Source organism: Myotis davidii, unplaced genomic scaffold (assembly GCF_000327345.1).
Source record: "Myotis davidii unplaced genomic scaffold, ASM32734v1 scaffold1439, whole genome shotgun sequence".
Taxonomy (NCBI): domain Eukaryota; kingdom Metazoa; phylum Chordata; class Mammalia; order Chiroptera; family Vespertilionidae; genus Myotis; species Myotis davidii.
Window position 1 is genome coordinate 672,345 of NW_006292342.1, and position 20,206 is coordinate 692,550.

Below are 20,206 nucleotides of genomic sequence, written 5' to 3' on the forward strand. Positions count from 1 at the left end.
GCGGACCGGCGGCGCCTCTGGAACTTATTCCTGGGACCGTCTGCGGGCGCTGGGCTCCCGGCGCCCCTGGGCCCACAGCTCTGCCTGTGATTTTCAGGGACGCCGCAGAAGTACGACCCCACCTTCAAAGGACCCATCTACAACCGGTGAGCGCCCCGGGTTCCTGTGGGCCGAGGGGTGCCTGCTCGTGCTGCCCCACCCCTGTGTCTTCACACTCCCCCCTCTGTTCTCCAGCAAACTGGGGATAAGTATTTTGCAACTTGACGGTGAAAGGATTGGTTTCCTTAATATAAAGAGTCCTTACAAATGAATTTAAAAAAAACACACAAAAACTCAGGCAAAAGCCTGGGACAAGAAGTACTGCAGGCGATGAAGTTATGGAAAAACGTTTCAAACTCAGTGGAGAGTAAAGGAATATCATTTAAAACGATAACCAGATAGAATTTCCTATCACAGATTAGCACAGAGTAAGTAGATCAACACACAGGTTCTGCACTGAAAGGAACTGTTGCGGTTTTTTCAAGGGAATATGGAAATGTGGACATTTTAAGTGTGCATGTTTTTGTTCCAAAGATTAAAATTCTAGGGGAAAAAAAAAGTTTTCATAAACCTTGCACACATGGACAAAAATGTATGCAACAGCTATCTTTTAGAAAATGGCAGAAATCTAACCATCTGAATATCCATCCTTTGCAACTAGTTAGCTAAGTTACAGTGGATGCTTAGGTTAATATTACACAGCTGTTAAAAGGTACGAGTCCCGCCTTGGTTAGTGTTGCTCAGTGGTTAGAGCCTCGGCCCTTGCACCATAAGGTTCGATTTCACATCAATATTTCTCTCTCTCTCTATTTCCCCCTTCCCTCCCTTCCACTCTCTATAAAAGATCAGTGGATACCCATACCTTCTCTACCCTCTACCACTCCTCATCTGGTAATTCCTTCAGGTTTCCATCTGAAAATCACTTTTTCTGACGTCTTCGGAACTGTCTTGGAAAATCTGAGCAGAACAATCACCAGAAACATTGTAGTTATTCATTACTTTCCCCCTTTATCAATCTGATCTCATGATCTAAATAGCTGGGGTTTTTAGTATTTGTCTGGCGGTGTTTTAGACACCAAAGTGCCTGTCTACTAATTATGACATCGTCACTGTTTTTCCATGTCTCCATTTATGTTTTAATGTTCCAGCACCGCCCTGTGATCCCTAAGCAAACAGGAATCTATTCAAAAAAGTAGGTGCAAGAAGACTGTGTTCACTGTCTTCTTAATAGAGGAGCTGAGGCATATTAAACATTCTAAGAGTTTATTTTAGCAAAAACAAACTCAACTCCGGCTGCACCAAATCAGAAATGGTTAGGCGTGTTCCACTGATGGGAGCTCAGGAAGATGGTTTTATAGAGAAGGTGCACGAACTAATAAAATTATTGATGGGCTCTGGCTTACAACCTTTGCGTTTTGATTTTGTAAACGTGAGGCACATACAGGTTTTGATTTTTTGGATTGCTGCCTAAATCGCTAAGGTATTAGGGTCACCTCAGTCTCCTGGTTTGATTAATTTAGTAGTCTTCATCATGCTTTATTTACTCATTCACTTATTTGTTTGTTAATTCATAAATTCAATTTGAATTCATACTGATTCTGCCAGGCAAAGTACTAACCACAATAATTGACGTTGTGGAGTACGCAATAATAAAGGTATGAATGAGGTGTGTATGCAGGAAGGATGGCAGGTGATGGCCATCCGTGCCTGAGGTGGTAGAAGCTAACTGGCCTTGGCTTTGAAGACACAGTGGGCATTTCCCAGTGAGTCAAAGTGAGGAATAGTAAAAAGAAAAAAGATCAATGGAAAAAAAAAATATCCTTGATGAGGATTTACATAACAACAACAAAATATACGAGTCATAAGTGGTGATATGGATCCCTCAAAATATTAAGCAAAAATAGCAAGACACAGAACAGGAAATGTATCATCACACTTAAGAAAAAATTTTTTTAACATTAATACCTAATAAATAACCCAGAGGATTAACTAACAGGTTACTTATGGGCAGGCAGGGGTGTGTGTGGGGGGCGGGGTGGCGGGGGGGGATTTATTTATTTATTGTATACATCCCTATTTTGTGGTTTTAATTTTTACCATGTTCATATATTTTTTAAATTTTTACTTATTGATTTTGGAGAGAGAGAGAGAAAAAAAATCAATTTATTGTGCCACTTATTTATGTATTCATTGGTTGATTCTTGTATGTTCCCTGACCAGGGGTCGAACCTGCACCCTTGGCATATAAGGGACGACATTCTAACCAACTGAACTACCTGGCCAGGGCTCATCTATTTTTTACTATAATATTTAACCTTATAAAAATAATTTAAATTAAAAAAACATGTAAGGCTGGTAACGATGTGAGAAAATGGGCACCCTCGATCAAAAGAGAGCTGCACGCTGCTGCACCTGCTTTGAGGACGCTGTGCCATTACGCATTAAAATGTAAAGTGTACGTGCCCTTCGGTATAGCATCTGCGTAAGTCAGGAACATGTCCAAATCACACATGGGTGTAAGCGGGTGCACCGGGTCCCCTGGGTCTCCGATCCTCAGGGCACCAAGACGCCCACCCTGACACTGTCTCTTGCTCCCAGGGGCTGCACAGACATCATTTGCTGTGTGTTCCTCCTCCTGGCCATCGTGGGCTACGTGGCCGTGGGGATCATAGGTGAGTGGAGGAGGGAACAGGGCTGAGGGTTCCAGGGGGAGAGGGAGGCCACAGCCTCTGGGTCAGGAGTGGGTGAGGAGTGGCAGGCAGTGCCTCAGTGGCTCTGGATTCCTCCACAGCTTGGACCCATGGAGACCCTCGAAAGGTGATCTACCCCACCGATAGCCGAGGCGAGTTCTGCGGGCAGAAGGGCACAAAAAATGCGTAAGTCCAGCTCCTTATTGCCTGGTGGGTCTGGGGAGAGGAGTGGGCAGGAGGGCTTCATGAGCTCTGGGGAGAAGGTTCTAGGCTTCTCCTACTTCCAGCCATCCGCTAGTCCAGTCAACAAATATTTATAAAACTCCCACCATCCCCAGCCACTGTACTAGGCCTTGGGGACACCGCATTAACTGAGACATTAAGAGCCTTGTCCTCTGGAGGCCCACGTTTTAGGGGAGAGACAGAGAGGAGATGTTATGGGATCTGATGTCGGTCATGACAGCTGAGGTAAAAGAGGGAATTCTTTCATTTCACCTGTACATGTGAGGGTTATGTCACTCCCTGCCTGTGTGACGTAGGGCATGTGTCTCCGCCTCTCTGAACCTATTTTCCTCATCTCCAAACTGGGGATTCTAACAGTCCCCCTCTAATAAGGCTGTTTGTGCTGGTTAGATGAGCCTATATGTGTTCAGAGCTTAGAAAGTACTTGACAGGAAGTTGCTGCTGCTGCAGTTATTGTTGTTGTTGTTGCTTTCATTAAGATATTAGCGGCCCAGTGCACAAAATTCATGCACATTAAAAGGGAATTAATTAGAGGAAATATTTTAATATTGCTATTTGCCCTTTCTCTATAATAGAAGTGTCAGAGATTAAAGAAAATGAGTAAAATGTATATGAAAATCTCCCTCCTGTTAGAGCCTGGGGGACCCAGAGTCAAGTCCCCGCCCACCTGCTTGTGCCTCAAAATCACGCCAGACCCAGACCCGGCCGGCCCCACCCCCATCAAGCCCCACAGGGCAGGGGTCACAGCCTCAGGTCCCCCCTGGCCCTGGTGTGAGGGTGCGAGGGCATGACAACCATTTGCATATTAGCTCTTTATTACATAGGATAGGATAGGAATTTCTATAGGGTGGTTGAGAAGTCTTGACAGTGTCCATCTCCCTTTCCCAACCCCAGGAACAAGCCCTTCCTGTTTTATTTCAACATCGTGAAGTGCGCCAGCCCCCTCGTCCTGCTGGAATTCCAGTGTCCCACCCCCCAGGTAACCTGTCCCCTCCCCACCCCCTTTCCTGTCCCCTTTTTCCAACACTAGGTCCTTTTTCTCCTGTAGTGATGACTTCTCACCCAGTTTTTTCTTTTTCCCTGGTGAATGGGAGGCGGAACTTCTATTTTGAGGGGGGATCAGGTGTCTGACCCCACCCAACCCTGCCTCCTGCTCCCCCAAGATCTGCGTGGAGAAGTGCCCCAACCGATACCTCACCTATCTGAATGCTCGCGGTTCCCCGGACTTTGAGTACTACAAGCAGTTCTGCGTGCCTGGCTTCCAGAACAACAAGGTGAGGGGAGCCTAGGCAGGGCCAGGCAGAGCGTGCTGGTCTGGGGGGTTAACCTTCCCCTCTCTCCACAGGGTGTGGCCGAAGTGCTTCGGGATGGCGACTGCCCCCCTGTCCTCACTCCTAGCACCCCGCGTGAGTCTGGGGTCCCGTGAGCCCTGGTGGGGTGTGGGGAGGTGTCAGGGGCTCAGCTTGACTGCTGTCCCATCCCCTGCTCCATCTAGTGGCCCAACGATGCTTCCCAGCCATCCACGCCCATAAGGGGGTCCTCATGGTGGGCAACGCGACGACCTATGAGGACGGGGACGGCGTTCGGAAAAACATCACTGAGCTGGTTGAGGGCGCCAAGTGAGGACTGCAGCCCACCACACTGGCATTGTGCTTTCCCGGGTGGGACAGAGCATCCCATGGGGCTGGACCCATCAGGGAGGGGTCTGACGCCACCCTCGTATGCCTTACCCCAGGAAGGCCAATGGGGTCCTGGAGGCGCGGCAGCTGGCCATGCGGATATTTGAAGATTACACTGTCTCCTGGTACTGGATAGTCATGTAAGATGGGAGGAATGGCGGCCTTTTCTGGGCTGGACCGTCTGAGGCTGGTGAGAGGGTGGGGACCGCTCATGCCCCCCCATTTTATCCCTCAGAGGCCTGGTCATCGCCATGGTGATGAGCCTCCTGTTCATCGTGCTGCTCCGCTTCCTGGCTGGCATTATGGTCTGGGTGATGATCGTCATGGTGATTCTAGTCCTGGGCTACGGTACGTCTCCCCTCTCTTCCCCCTCCCCTCCTCAGAGTCCGCCAAATGCTCATGCCCTTTGACCTGGCATTGCCCCATTAAGCATCTTCTAAGCCAGCGGTTCTCAACCTGTGGGTTGAGACCCCTTTGGCGGTCGAATGACCCTTTCACAGGGGTCGCCTAAGACCATCCTGCCTATCAGACATGTACATGACGATTCATAACAGTAGCAACATGACAGTTATGAAGTAGCAACGAAAATAATTTTATGGTTGGGTCCCAACATGAGGAACTGTATTTAAAGGGCCAGAAGGTTGAGAACCACTGTTCTAGGCCATCAGATGTCCTCTACCTTGTCCTCCACCTATGGGCTAAATCGTAGTCTTCCAAACTGGGCCCGGATCTGTATTTTATGACACCAAAAGGCATTCGCAAGGAGACTACTTAGGACAGTGGCTAATGATACATGCTCTGGCACCAGAAAGCTGGGGGTTCAAATGCCAGTTTTGCCAACTCCTCACTCTGTGACCTTGGGCAAGTGACTCAACCCCCCGGTGCCTCAATTTCTTCTTCTATAAAATGGGGATAATTAATATTTACTAGTTAGGAGGCTTAATGAGAAGGAAGTAGTATGCGGAGGAGATGGAGAGAGCTGAGACTGAAGGAACCAACAGGCCAAGCTCAAAGCCCAGTGCTTTATATTCTGATTATTCTTTTTTATAGAGGCTTTAAAAAAAGCTTTAATTGATTTGAGAGAGAGAGAGAGAGAAATATTGATATGAGAGAGAAACATGGATTGGTTGCCTCCCTTACGTTCTGGGACTGAACCCACAACCTGGGCATGTGCCCTGACCAGGACTCAACTGGCAACTCCTTTTTGGTGTATGGGACGATGCTCAACCAACGGAGCCCCACTGGGCAGGGCCTATTTATTCATTTAAACTTTCCATTTGGAAAGATGGCCTGATATGCAACCCAATCTGAGGACACAGATATTAAAATATTCATGTTAATAGTAGTTTCTATCTGGATGCTGGCATTTTAGGCAAATAGACTTTTTTTTTTTTTTTTTACTTTATCTGTATTTTACAGTTTTCTGCTACAAAGAGCTAAGAGGAATGCTGAAAATTCCTAATGCTACCCCACTGGACGTTAACACCCATGTCCTCCCTTACTACCCATGAATCATTGTTACAGAGTTGCAAGGGGGTCAGAAAAGCCTCAGACCATCCAGCGCCCTGACACCTATTCATTCATTCATTAAACATGTACTGAGTGTCTGTTGTATCCTGGGCAGTTTTCTTGGTGCTGGGATTGTAGCGTTGAATAAAACAGGACAAATTTTTGCTCCTGTGGAGTTATATTCCTGGAGGTATGGAGGAGATGGACAAGAAAACAAAACAAAACACAGAAAACCCTCTAGGACATCAAAGCAGAGCAGGGGGATAAGACGTTGGAGTGTGAGAGGGTAAGATTCTAGGAAGGGGAAAGGCTTCTGGAAGGTCTCACGAGAAGGCGACATTTCAGCACAGGAGGATACGAAGGATCAGTTGGGGAGAGAATGTATCAGAAGCGGGAAGAGCTAGTGCAAAAGCTCGGAGACGGAGCAAGCAATGGCAGCCCCTCTCAGCCTCCATTTCTGCTTCTGCTACACTGGGGCGGTGGCACCCGCTGTGCTCCATTGGCGGAGCAGTGGGTGTGCTGTAGCAGGGCGACCCCCCTGTGCAGGTATATTTCACTGCTACATGGAGTACGCCCGACTGCGTGGGGAAGCCGGCTCCGACATCTCCCTGGTGGATCTCGGCTTTCAGACAGACCTCCGCGTGTACCTGCACTTGAGGCAGACCTGGATGGCTTTCAGTGAGTCCAACCCCCCCCATTCCTGCCCCCAGCTGGGCACGGGAGGGAGTGGGAGCCTAGGCAGCTGGCAGACGTGGCCACCCTCTGCCCCCGACAGTGATCATTCTGAGCATCCTTGAGGTTATCATCATCTTGCTGCTCATCTTTCTCCGGAAGCGAATTCTCATCGCCATTGCCCTCATCAAAGAAGCCAGCAGGTGGGTGTGAGGGGGTCAGGCATGGGTGGCGCCAGGGCTGCTCGGTCCCTCATGCCCATATCTCTGCTCCCCTCCAGGGCTGTGGGATATGTGATGTGCTCCCTGCTGTACCCGCTGGTCACCTTCTTCCTGCTGTGCCTTTGCATCGCCTACTGGGCCAGCACGGCCGTGTATCCACTGTCATGCCCCGATTCCGGCCCCGGGGGATGGCCAAAGACCACACTCGCCTGGAAGTGACCTGCAGCTTGGGGGCAGGCCCAAAACTTGGTGGGGGAAGGGACGCTTTCTCACAAGCCCCTGGGGTCCCTAATCTCAGACCTCAGAGATTCCTTAACAAGCTCCCAGCTTCCTGTCCACTTCCAACGAAGCGATTTATAAAATCTTCGGGGATGTCAACACCTGCCCAGTTAATGGGAAAACCTGCAGCCCTGAGGTGGGTATCCAGAGGTTTGGGGGCACAGGGGGTGTTGGGAGGGAGCTATTTCCCCAGCAGCCCATCGAGGATCTGAAACCTCTCATCCCAACTTTGGGACCGTTCAACAAACAATTGGTGCCTGCCGTCTACCCTGTGCTGGATGTGGGGGTATGGCGGGGAAGAGATCCAACTTGGTAGCTCCCATACCGCTGTCTTAACCCAGCGATGGCCAGTTCTTGCTTCTAGAACCCTTCCTTGCCTTCCACAAGCCCCTATCCTGACCCCTGCGATCATTATGCTGACCTCTGCCACTCCTGTCCTGTCCCTATGGCCACTCCACTGACACGGGACCCCACCCTGACCCCCCCAAATAGCCTAGGCTACCTCACTGACACCCACTGATTTTGTTCCATGATCCCTAGTCTTGCTTCTAGAACCCCTTATACAAGTCCCAGTCCTGAACCCCCAGCCCCTTAACTCTGATCCCCGTGACTCCTGTCCCACCCTATGGTCAGCATCAGCTGACCCAGACCTGATGCCCAGAGCCCACTCTGAACCCCGGGTCCCTATGTTGTGACTGGGTTCTGCATTTCTCCCCAGACCTTCCCCTCCTCCAACGAGTCCCGCCTATGCCCTGGAGCCCACTGCCAGTTCGCCTTCTATGGTGGTGAGTCAGCTTACCACCGGGCCTTGCTGGGCCTACAGATCTTCAATGCCTTCATGTTCTTCTGGCTGGCCAACTTCGTGCTGGCGCTGGGCCAGGTCACACTAGCTGGGGCCTTTGCCTCTTACTACTGGGCCCTGCACAAGCCAGATGACCTGCCTGCCTTCCCGCTCTTCTCCTCCTTCAGCCGGGCACTCAGGTGGGACCCCAGATGGGCTGGGGGTGGGGGTGGGGGTACACTGACCATGCCCGTGGCCTGCAGGTACCACACGGGCTCCCTGGCCTTTGGTGCCCTCATTCTGGCCATCGTGCAGATCATCCGCGTGATGCTGGAGTACCTGGATCAGCGCCTGAAAGGTGAGGCCCCTGTGCTGTGGGCTTTGGCCTTCAACTGGGGAGGCAGAACTGGGGGAGGTCAGAGTTGGTTCTTGCTTGAGGGCAAGGCTTGTGTGGGATAGTGATTGGTTTCTGACTATGGGCAGGTAGAGCTGAAAGACGTGGGTGATTGGTTCCTGCCATGGAGGTGATGGGTTGTACCATGGAAGCCTACAGGGATTGGTGTCTGTGGGAGGCGGGGCCCAAGCAGTGGTATGGGTTGTGATTGGTTCCTGTCTTGGAGGCTGGGCTGAAAAGCTTCAAGATTGGGTCCCTCATGGGGGGCATGCCCTCCAAGGGTCCTGGATGGAGGCTCTCCTTTCCTTGTCTCTTTGAGAAGGTGGGCTCTGGGAGTCCTGTACTGTGCAGGGGTGTGTGCTAGTAATGAGGAGGTGTGTGTCGAGGGCGGGAGGGGGGCTGCAGGGGGGTGATGGTGGTGGTGTTCCCTCACCTTCACATCCCTCCATTTTCTCCCAGCTGCTGACAACAAGTTTGCCAAGTTCCTCATGACCTGTCTCAAATGCTGCTTCTGGTGCCTGGAGAAGTTCATCAGATTCCTCAATAGGAATGCCTACATCATGGTCAGTGGCCTGGGACCCATACCAACCCACCAGCTCTTCCTGGAAGGGCGGGGCCCTCGTTCCCACTGGGCGCCCTGATCCTTCCCTTCTCCTCCCGCCAGATCGCCATCTATGGTACCAACTTCTGCACCTCGGCCAAGAACGCTGTTTCTCTCCTCTGCAACCCATTTCCTACAACTATAACTAAAGTCATATTTCAAAATCATAAATCGGCAAGCCCCCCCCTCACCCCCCCCCCCCCCCCCCCCCCGGCCCCTGAGCCCACATTCACACCTGCTCCTCACTCTCCCTTGCAGAGTGGCTGTCCTGGACAAAGTCACTGACTTCCTCTTCCTGTTGGGCAAACTTCTGATTGTGGGCAGTGTGGGTGAGTGCTGCTCACCCAGCCTTCCGGCGAGGAAGCCCATTGGGCTGTGGGGTCCCCATGTCTTCTTCTGTGGTGGGTTGGGCTTCTCTGGGCAGGGGGCTACTTCCCTTAGCCAAAACCCTCAACCATCTCGGTTTTCTCCCCCTGTCCAGGGATCCTGGCTTTCTTCTTCTTCACCCACCGTATTAGGATCATACAGGACACAGCACCGCCCCTCAATTATTACTGGGTCCCTATACTGGTATGGAACTTTGGGGATGGGTGGGTGTCGGGGGGAAGGAGGAGTTGGGGCTCACCTGGCCCCCTTTGGGCAGATAGGGTGGGGGTCAGAAGTAGGGGATTGGTTATTTATTCCCACAAACATGAAGCACCTGCTATGGACCAGCCACAGAGGGAGGAAGGGCGTCCCTCTAGAGAACTGCAGTTTAGAGACAAATAGACATTAATCAATAAATCAATCATGATGTGGGTGGCTACGAGTTTGCAGACTGGCACGTGCCCCAGGGCAGAATTCTAGGGACCTTTTGGAGCCTGCGGTGCAAGTCTGGGAGTCCAGGCAGTTTCACGGAGGAGGTGATATCAGATCTAAAATCTGAAGGACGCACAGGCAACAACCAAGCATAGGGAACAAGGACAGAGCCTCTAAGGTGGGACCGTTCCAGAGCAGTGAGGAAACCAGTGTAACTGGTGTGGAGGAAGTGAAGAGGAAGATAAGGGCAGGGAGGGAACAGGTGCTGGAGGGCTTAGGTCATCACAAACTCTAGGTGCAGGCCTTGGAGCCCCATGACCTAGATTTTTATTTTAGTCCTCTTTGCTGGTTCTACGATGTGTAACTTTGGGCAAGTTATTTAATCTCTCTACGGTCCACTCATGTCAGTCAATAAATGTTTATCAGGTACCTACCAAGGCCTGTGAGTCACCAAATTGCTGGGGATATTGCAGGAATCGGGACAGGCACAGTCTGGTGGAGATGTGGGCGTTAAACCTGTACTGCCCTAAACATGCATAAAATGGCAGCTAGACAAAGATCTCCGAGGAGGGGTGCTCAGTACTAGGAGAGCATAAAACAGGGTCTAGATGTCAGAGGCAACTCCTTGGAGGGAGTGTTACCTGAGGACTTGATGTTTGAGCAGAATAATGTTTGCCCTAGACTAAGTCAGGGCAATAGCATGTGCAAAGGCCCTGGGGTCAAAGAGAGCAAATAATGTCCTGTGGACAATAGGGCTCTGCCCACAGGGTTGAGGGGTTAGGTTATTTTTATTCTAAGACAGGCTTACAGCATAGGAGTGACGGTGATCCCTGCCTGGGAGGGACAGGGTGGGTGGGAGTTGCCCTGGGCAGGAGTTGGGATGGAAACAGCTCTTGTCCCCTCACCCAGACTGTGATCATTGGCTCCTACATGATCGCCCATGGCTTCTTCAGCGTCTACGGCATGTGTGTGGACACACTGTTCCTCTGCTTCTGTGAGTGACCCCTCAGCCCGACTCTTGCTGGGCCCTAACTCCCTTCTCCCCTCTGGGCAGAACCCCTTCCCGTGGGGCTACACATTCACCTGCCACATGCCCCCAGCTTCCCAGGGGCTGGCTGTCCCTCACTGGGCCCTGGCATGCCCTCTCAGCTTCCTCCCTGCGCACAGAGCTGCTGCAGCTGGGACGCCCTGCCCTGAGCCCTTGGGGTTTCTGAGTTTTCAGCTTTGGTTGGGGGGAATCTGTGGCTGCCACTAACTCTGGTCTCTCAATCTGTCTGTTTTTGTTTTCTCTTTTCTCTTCCTCTCTTCCACGCCTGCTGGCTTCCCTGTTCTTCCCTGCCTCCCTCTTCCCCTCCCCTTCCTGACCACCCCATTTCCCCTGCCGGTTCCTGGGGGGAGCCCAGGTGAGGACCTGGAAAGGAATGACGGCTCTCAGGAGCGACCCTACTTCATGTCGCCTGAGCTGAGAGACATCCTGTTGAAGGGGAGTGCGAAGGAGGGGAAGCAGGCAGAAGTCGAGGAGTAGGAGGAGTAGAGACGGAGGGAGGCCAGCCTCCCTGTTTCCTCCCTGTAGACGGGGGTGCATGCGGGGCTTCCTTGCCTGGGCGTGGGGGAACGTGTGTGTCCCATTCCCGAGCCCACTGTAGCTGCCCCTCTCCAGTGCCCGTGTGTCTTGCTTCCTAACCCTCTGAGGCTTCTGTGGCCCCTGCCCGCCCTGCCCCCCGAGGCCCCTGCCTGTGAGCTCCCCTCATGCCACCTGCTCTGGGGTCTCTCTCTGCAGTGGAGGACCTAGAGAGGAATGATGGCTCGGCCGAGAGGCCTTACTTCATGTCTTCCAATCTCAAGAAGCTTTTGAACAAGACCAACAAGAAGCCGGCAGAATCTTAAAGGCCCCACCTTCCCCCCACCTCCCTGCAAGGTCTCACGCTGGGTGCTCGGCAGCTGGGTCAGAACCCCCAGCCCCTGGGGCTGACCGGAAGTCCTGTCACTGCCACACACCCCCCATCATCCAATGGGGACCCGGAAGATTGGTGGCATCTCCTCCCTATGCCAAGGGGCAGTCGGGGTTTTCATGGCGGCCCCCCCAAGACTGAGCAATGAATCGCTCCAGCCCTCACTGGCCGGGATGGGAAGGAGTCCCATGAGGGCTCTTGATATGTCTGGCCTGCGATGGGGCCCAGCCTCTGTGGGCTGCCTCCCGCTTCCTGTTCCCTCTTATGGCAGGACGGTGTTTGTGTCTGCGGGAGCCATGGCCACAGTCAGCTCCAGCTCCCGAAGGCCCTCCTTCACGCACATCTGCTCAGGCCAGGACGGAGCCCCCTCTCCAGAGCTGAACAACTGGCACGCAGGCTGCCACATGTGTTTCTTTACTATTTTTTTTTTTAACCTGGCTATGCATTAAAGGGTCTATTAGTTTTTTTCTGTCTCGACAGCTGAAATGGGGCCACTGAGGAGTGCCTTCTGTTATCTGGTATGGCTGCAGCGGGGTGTGTATTCGTGCCCAGGGGGTTGTCTCCTGGCATGGGGGCAGCAGGGCACCCTGGTGGTTGCTGGGAGATGAGGGAGTGAGACTATTCTGGGAGGCTGCTTGGAGCAGGAGGGAGGAGACCACTGATAGCTGCCTGATGGGAACTGGCTGGCAAGATGGACACAGCTCTCTTTGTAAAGAGAGAAAAGAAACTGAATCCACCTAAGGGACAATTTCAGGGGAAGGGGTGCAAGGCAAATGCTGCCTGCACGCCAGACCTCCCTGCCCCGTCACCTCATCTTGAGGATCCTTTTGCCAAATTAGTTGAACTCAGGACCTGGTTTCCTGGTTTCCTCTCCGCCATATCCTAAGGCCCCCGACTACATGTCTTTGTTCATCAGCACAGTCCCAGGATCCCCGAGAGGGAGAGATTCCCACCTGGGGTCTCCGTGTCCTGCGCCTGTTGCCAGTCCTCCCACCTCCCTCCCTGTTCTGTCCACACATCCCTGCGTGTAACTGCATTCCAACCACTAATAAAGTGCCTATTGTAACAGAGCCCAAGCCTGGAGTGTTTGTGGGGGCCGCGGGAGGCTGGTAAGAAGAACCCCAGCTGGTATAGCCCTGGAATTCTCTGAGCTGGGGTGACTGTATCCAGGGGAAGGGGTCCAGGAAGCCCTGTCTGCTGGCCCCCGTCTCCGCCTGAATTCCACCGTGCAAGCAGCTCAGGTTTCTCCTGAACAAATGTCCCTTATTAGGTTCTGGTGCCTGGACTCCAGAAGGCGGCCACGGGCTATTCACCTCCCACCCCCGCCCCGCTCTCCACTTCCCGTCTCCCCCTCTTCAGTCACATGGCCTGGGCTTGTCCCAAGGCCTGCTTTGTCCCCTGGCCCAGGCACCTCAGGTGCCACCGTTGAGCTCATTTGGATCTGGAAAGTGGCACCCTGCCAGGGTGCCTGGAAGCTCGCCGCTGCCCCCTGCTGCCAGCTGTCACCATCGCCTCTAAGCCAAGTGCCCCACCATGTTTACTGCCTTTCTTACTCCTACTAGTATATGCCTTTGCCTGGAATTTTTTCTTAAGCAGCCACCATTTTTTATTTATTTTTTATTTTTAGTACTTCCTATCTGCATACCATACCTTGCTTCTATTGCTCTCCCTTTAGTAAGTTTATTAAGGCAAAGAGGTTGCCTCACCAGCAGGAACGGGGCCAGGTTTCCTTGACCCTAAAGCCCACACCCGCTAACCTGTACTAAGGTTCTCTGGGTTCCTTGTTCATCTCCAGCTTCAAGTATTTTTTACTTACCGCAGCTCCTGTTAGCCTCACCTCCAAAATATTTCCTAAACATGCCCACTTCTCCCCATATCTTCAGCCCTCAGCCCTCATTATCACTCACTTGGACTATACAGTCCCTCGCGCTGGTCCCTAGCTCCTGCCATCATGTTCCCCTGACAGGTGCAGAAGGGGACCTGTGAACAACTGAATGAGTTCGCACCTCTGCTCAAGAGCCACCCAGGGCTCCCACCTTATTCAGAGTACAAGCCAAAGTTCTCACTGCAGCCCATAGGCCCTGCCCCCTCTGCCCCATCACCTTCCCCTTGCTGGTTCATCCAGCTACTCTGGCCCCAGGGCTTGTGCCTCCAATGCTCTCCACCTGGTTTTTTGCATGGTTAGCTCCTCATCCTTCCACTTTTAGCTTAGGGGTCACCTCCTCCAGGCAGCCTTCCCTGCTCACCTAAAGTTGGCCTCTCTTGGTGACAACCACGTCAACCTGTTTTGCGGGAAGCCATCCACTGCCGATACTATCATGAGAGTGCACCAAGGAACGAGGAAGGCCGATGGACCTTGGGCATTAGCAGGGCTAATGCCAAGCACCGTTGTTCTGTTGACTTAGTGGTGGCTCGAAGCAATTTCCTGACCTAATAACCTCAGAGTAAATGTTTACTGAACCTTGCTGATCTTTACCGATCTTTACTGACCTCAGAGACGGTCTGCCTCCTCCCTGTTTGCCGTGCTTTACTGAGAACAAGATGTGTATCTAAAACTGAATAACTAGCGGACAAGGCCAGGTCTCGGTGTGCCTCTCCAAGAGAGAGGTCTCCACCTGGCCCCCATGCCTTCTAGTTCATATTTCTTGTCTAGTGTTTTCATTTGTGCGTCAGCCCCTCCTTCAGACCCTGAGCCCTAGCCGTGAAGGTCGCGGCATTCATTTCCTTCATGGCACTGGTCACAATCTGCAATTATTTATCTGTGTTTTTACTTTCTACGTATCAAACTTCTCACCCAGAATGTCAGCTCAAAGGGGACCCAGGTCGTGCCTCTGCTGCTGCTTCTTTTTTAAATATATTTTTATTGATTTCAGAGAGTAATGGAGAGGAAGAGAGAGAAACATCAATGATGAGAGAGAATCATTGATCGGCTGCTTCCTACACGTCCCCCATCGGGGATCAAGCCTGCAACCCAGGCATGTGCCCTGACCGGGAATCGAACCCAGGACCCTTCAGTCCCCAGGCTGACGCTCTATCCACTGAGCCAAACCGGCTAGGGTTCGTGCCTCTCCTTTACCACCTGATCCCAGGACAGGATATAGAGTGCCTGGTACAACTGAATGAATGTAAAGAGCTTACTTTACTTAGCATAGCACCTGCCCCAGGGGAAGGTGCACAGTATTAGTGACTGCTGTTAGCATTTAAGTTCCCTGTCTTTTATGCATGCTCACAGCCCTCTGGCTGCTGTGTGCAAAGACCGTCTGATAGAAAACAGAGCACTGAGACCAATTAGGAGGCTACTGCGCTAGTTCCGGGACACGCTGATAATGGGCTGGACGCAGGTGGTCTTGGTGAGGGTGATGAAAAGCGTGCCAGTTTGGGATGTCATTTGAAGATGGAGCTGACCTGCTTGATCATATGTGACATGTGAGAGAAGAAGAGGAGCCAAAGAAACAAGAGTAAGCAGAGCTGTTGGGGAGCAAGCTCAGGCAGAATCCTGCAGGGGGCGCCCGCTGCCTGACCCTGCAGGGAGCTCTGGAGGATGTTCTATTTTCGAGTTGTCCTACGTTGGTAAGTCCTTGACTGAAGGTCACCCAAGGGGAACATTTAAGCTCCCGGGCACTTCTGATCCTCTGAATGTGTAGCAAACGGCCCAGAGCCCAGGGTAGTGTTCCCCCAGGGTAGTGCTCCCAGAGTTACAGGTGCAGGCCGTCAGGCAAAAGCACACAAAACCCTGGCAATGATGCAGAGAAACAATAAGACAGAAGCAAAGGGATCCCGGCAGGACAGTGTTCTGTACAGGGAGGTTGATTTTGGACCCGCCGAGTGTAACATTTCCAAGGGAAGTCGTCACACAAATGGTTGGACGTGTGTGGCCTGAGCTTCAGGGAGGGTTCCCAAGCTGGAGGCATGCAACCAGGAATGCTCAGTGTTTTGAAGGTCTTTCAAGTCATCGGGCTTCCTGAGGTCACCTGGGAAGTGAGTGTAGACCAAGCATGTCAAACTCAAAGGCTAACAGGGGCCAAATAAAAAAGGTGTAAGTGTATGCGGGCCACAAAAAAACAAAAGCTTCAGTTTTCTTTTTTCTTTTTTTAAATATATATATTTTATTGATTTTCACAGAGAGGAAGGGAGAGGGTTAGAGAGTTAGAAACATCGATGAGAGAGAAGCATCTATTTCTGTTGCGCACAACAGACAAGTCAGTACAAGACAAATGATGTGGCAACAGGCTGCTAAAATATTCGCTGCATGTAAGGTACGTAAGGGAAATGAATGCAACATGATTATAGTAATCAGTCACTAGTGAACATTGTAGTTCGTTGTTCATAATTATGTACAGCCCTAGCTGGTTTGGCTCAGTGGATAGAGCAGTGATAGCGAACCTTTTGAGCTCGGCGTGTCAGCATTTTGAAAAACCCTAACTTAACTCTGGTGCCGTGTCACATATAGAAATTTTTTGATATTTGCAACCATAGTAAAACAAAGACTTATATTTTGGATATTTATTTTATATATTTAAATGCCATTTAACAAAGAAAAATCAACCACAAAAATGAGTTCGCGCGTCACCTCTGACACGCGTGTCACAGTTCGCCATCACTGGGATAGAGCATCAGCCTGGGGACTGAAGGGTCCTAGGTTTGATTCCGGCCAAGGGCACATGCCTGGGTTGTGGGCTCAATCCCCAGTAGGGGATCAATGATTCTCTCTTATCATTGATGTTTCTATCTCTCTATCCCTCTCCCTTCCTTTCTAAAATCAATAAAAATATATTTAAAAAATAATTATGCATAACAGGATGTTGTAAAAATTAAGTTACAAAATTTTAATTAACATGTTTCTTACGTTATATTGGCTGGGCCGCAAAAATATTCGTTGTGGGCCGCATGCAGCCCGCGGGCCGCGAGTTTGACGTGCTTAGGTAGACAGGGTGAAGTCTGAGCCCTGGGGAGAGAAGAAAAAGTGGATGCAAGGGAGGACCAGAGAGGGGCATCTGGGGCTAAGTGGAAGGTAGGGAATATAGGCACAAGTGCTCCTGGCTATGGTGGCAGAATAATATGCCCACAGGGACTGTTTTCTTGGGAAATAAGAAGCAAGACCATCAGCTGAGTGTGGAGTGTAGGGAGGTGTTGGAAGCTGTGAGAAGAAAGTACGAGAAATCATCCCGTTGCATGGGAAAGCACCACATAAACGAGGAATGTTAGGGAGGTTGTGGGGGGGGTTCTTTCTCCCCCCCACCCCCTGCCGTCCCACCAACTTTGAAGGTGAGAGGTACAGGCAGAGAATTGGATTTAGCTGGGATGACAGGCATGCAGACACTTGAAGGCGTGTGCAAGGGAGGGGTGCAGGACAGATCCGATCCCTTCACTCCCCCAAAACCTCCCACAGCTCTCAGTGCGCTCAGAGTGAAAGCCACTGTCCGCATGGGGGTCCACAGGGCTCTGCCAGGACTACCTGCTGTCTCCTGAATGTCCTTTCCTCCCCGCCTCCCTCACTTGCCCACTCCAGCCCCTGGATCCTCCTTGCTGCTGCTTCTATAAGCATAGTCCACCTCTAGGGCTTTGCACGGCCCGTTTTCTCTGCCTGGAAGGCTCTTCTCCCAGTAATCTGCTTGCCCTCCATCCCTCAGCTCCCCATAGGGATTTTCCTGTGCGCTGTCTGACTTAGAATTGCATCTACCCCAGCCCAGCTCCAACCGCCCTCCCTCCTTATTTTTGTCCGTTGCTCTTGCCTCCAGGGGACATATGATGTACTTCAGATTATTGTGTATTGCCCCCCCCCCCCCGGTCAGGTCAGCTCCATAATGGTTTCTTCACTGTGTCGCCGGACAGCTGCCCTCCTGGATGGTCTGAGTTACCAACAGGCTTTATTCAAGATCTTTTCCGCTTGGATTGGCCAGCATTCATTCCTGTGGTTTACAGCTCTGAGAGGTACAGACTCAGAGTGACCCAGGATGAGGCCAGTGGGAGGCATGCAGGCACAGGTGTGCCAACCAGTTACAGGCTGGCCGAATGCCCGATGTGGCCCAGAAAACCAACAGACACAGAAAAGGCCATGCTGCCCTAACCGGTTTTGCTCAGCGGATAGAGCGTGGGCCTGCATGCGGACTGAAAGGTCCCAGGTTCGATTCCGGCCAAGGGCAGGTACCTTGGTTGTGGGCACATCCCCAGTAGGGAGTGTGCAGGAGGCAGCTGATCGATGTTTCTCTCTCATCAATGTTTCTGACTCTCTATCCCTCTCCCTTCCTCTCTAAAAAAATCAATAAAATATATATTTTTTAAAAAGGCCATGCTGTATGTTTCCAATCCTGTAACATTCTACTACAGGTAAAGCTAACCCTGAGGATGGAAGAAAAGGGCTGGGGATTGGCTAGGACGGGCAGGAAGGAACTTCCTGGGGTGGAGACAATGTTCCTTATTTTGATTGGGGTGGTGTTGACACAGGTGTATACTATAAAAATATATGCCACGCTGTACACTTATGATTGCAGATATTACACCTTAATTTTTTTAAAGTGGATTAAGGGCCCTAGCCAGTTTGGCTCAGTGGACAGAGTGTTGGCCTGCAAAATGAAAGGTCTCAGGTTTGATTCTGGTGCAGGCCATATGCCCAGGTTGTGGGCTCGATCCCTTATGGGGGGCGTGCAGGAGGCAGCCCATCAATGATTCTTTCTCATCATTGATGTTTCTATCTCTCTCTCTCCTTCTTCCTTCTTCTCTGAAATCAATAAAAATATATTTTTTAAAAACTACAAATGTATAATAATAAAAAAGTGGATTAAGGGATGTGGGGAGTTCCCTTTGGCTCATCTATCTGTGAGGCTGGACTGACCTGGGCATAGTGGGGCACAGGTGTGGGGGGAGACCCATGCATTCCCTCACCTGCTGTGGCAAGCGCTCTAAGCCAGACACTTCACATAGTAGATATACAGGAGTGAACGAGGACCTTGTTGCCCGGTCTCATCAAGTTTACCATCTAACAAGGGAGACAGCAACTAAATATGTATCAGTGGTTCTCAACCTCTGGCTCTTTAAATACAGTTCCTCATGTTGTGACCCAACCATAAAATTATTTTCGTTGCTACTTCATAACTGTAATGTTGCTACTGTTATGAATCGTAATGTAAATATCTGATATGCAGGATGGTTTTAGGCGACCCCTGTGAAAGGGTCGTTCGACCGCCAAAGGGGTCTCGACCCACAGATTAAGAACCGTTGAAGAGGTGATAATAAACACTTTGAAGAAAAATACAGCAGGGCAATTGGACAGTGCCCTTTAAGAAATGATGATCAGGGCAGGAGAGTTAGCTGAGAGAAGGAGGGAGCTCTGTATATGGAGGGAAGAGTGCTTCAGACAGAGGAAACAGCCAGGACAAAGGCCCTGAGGTGAGAGGGTGCTTGGCTGAACATTTGGAGTAAGGTGTTAAAGGACACATCAAGCTGTGTACCATGGGCCTGCATCCTCCCAGTGGCACCGGCAGAAAGAACTTCCAAGATGATTGGAGGCAAATTCTAGAGCTGCCTCTCCTTTGGCCCGTTTCAGCAAAATGTCATCTCCAACCAGTCACTGGACCAGGGGAGCCATGGGCTTCTGATGGGCCAGACCCAGGGCAAAGGCAGGGGGGCAGGACAAAGTGGAGGAGAGGTTGCTCCCCAAAGGCAAGTCTCAATCCTCAGAATGAGGGGGACCAGCAGGCAAAAGTCACAGATAGCTGCTCTGTGGGATGAGAGAGCAAGAACTAGGGCCCGGTGAGCATCCTGGCAGGTGAAGATGACCATAAGGTGGTTTAGGCCCCACACTTGGCCCAAAGCTAGCATCACTGTGTCTGACTATATGTGTATTTTTTTCCCACAACTCTCCACATCCTGTAGCTCACATGAGGTGGCCACACTTAGTTTCACTTTCACTCCATTTTTTATTTTAATTTTAAAAATTGTTATAAAATACACATAAAAACACCATAACGATTTTTTCTTTTGTTGTTTTTTTCACCTTAACCATTTTTAAAAAATGATTTTATTCCAGAAACACCAATCAGAAAGGATATATGTATCCCTATGTTCATAGCAGCACAATTTACCATAGTGAAGTTCTGGAAACAGCCTAAGTGCCCATCAGCAGATGAATGGATTAGAAAACTGTGGTACATCTACACAATGGAATACTATGCAGCTGTAAAAAAGAAGGAATTCGTACCACTTGCAACAGCATGGATGAAACTGGAGAGCATTATGCTAAGTGAAATAAGCCAGTCAAAAAAAGAAAAAAACACCATGATCTCACTCATTTATGGATAATAAAGACCATTATAAACTGATGAACAAAAATAGATACAGAGGCAGAGCAG

At 50.8% G+C, this 20,206-nt stretch overlaps 1 protein-coding gene across 2 annotated transcripts in view; it reads left to right on the top strand.

Moving 5' to 3' along the window:
• SLC44A2 (solute carrier family 44 (choline transporter), member 2) overlaps window positions 1-20,206 on the top strand; it is a 40,103-nt gene that overhangs the window by 13,212 nt on the left and 6,685 nt on the right. Inside the window, exons 2-22 of one of the 2 annotated variants that reach the window (XM_015565332.1) lie at window positions 98-146; window positions 2,638-2,711; window positions 2,831-2,915; window positions 3,867-3,951; window positions 4,136-4,246; window positions 4,318-4,378; window positions 4,468-4,591; window positions 4,708-4,791; window positions 4,887-4,999; window positions 6,707-6,838; window positions 6,936-7,035; window positions 7,113-7,205; window positions 7,381-7,468; window positions 8,051-8,313; window positions 8,377-8,471; window positions 8,967-9,070; window positions 9,172-9,220; window positions 9,342-9,437; window positions 9,590-9,678; window positions 10,816-10,900; window positions 11,687-12,323. In XM_015565332.1, the coding sequence (XP_015420818.1) occupies window positions 98-146; window positions 2,638-2,711; window positions 2,831-2,915; window positions 3,867-3,951; window positions 4,136-4,246; window positions 4,318-4,378; window positions 4,468-4,591; window positions 4,708-4,791; window positions 4,887-4,999; window positions 6,707-6,838; window positions 6,936-7,035; window positions 7,113-7,205; window positions 7,381-7,468; window positions 8,051-8,313; window positions 8,377-8,471; window positions 8,967-9,070; window positions 9,172-9,220; window positions 9,342-9,437; window positions 9,590-9,678; window positions 10,816-10,900; window positions 11,687-11,793 (2,087 nt within the window). In that variant the 3' untranslated portion in view covers window positions 11,794-12,323. Of the gene's footprint in view, window positions 1-97; window positions 147-2,637; window positions 2,712-2,830; window positions 2,916-3,866; window positions 3,952-4,135; window positions 4,247-4,317; window positions 4,379-4,467; window positions 4,592-4,707; window positions 4,792-4,886; window positions 5,000-6,706; window positions 6,839-6,935; window positions 7,036-7,112; window positions 7,206-7,380; window positions 7,469-8,050; window positions 8,314-8,376; window positions 8,472-8,966; window positions 9,071-9,171; window positions 9,221-9,341; window positions 9,438-9,589; window positions 9,679-10,815; window positions 10,901-11,686; window positions 12,324-20,206 lie in introns of those variants that run through there. The other variant, XM_015565331.1, reaches the window with a different exon arrangement.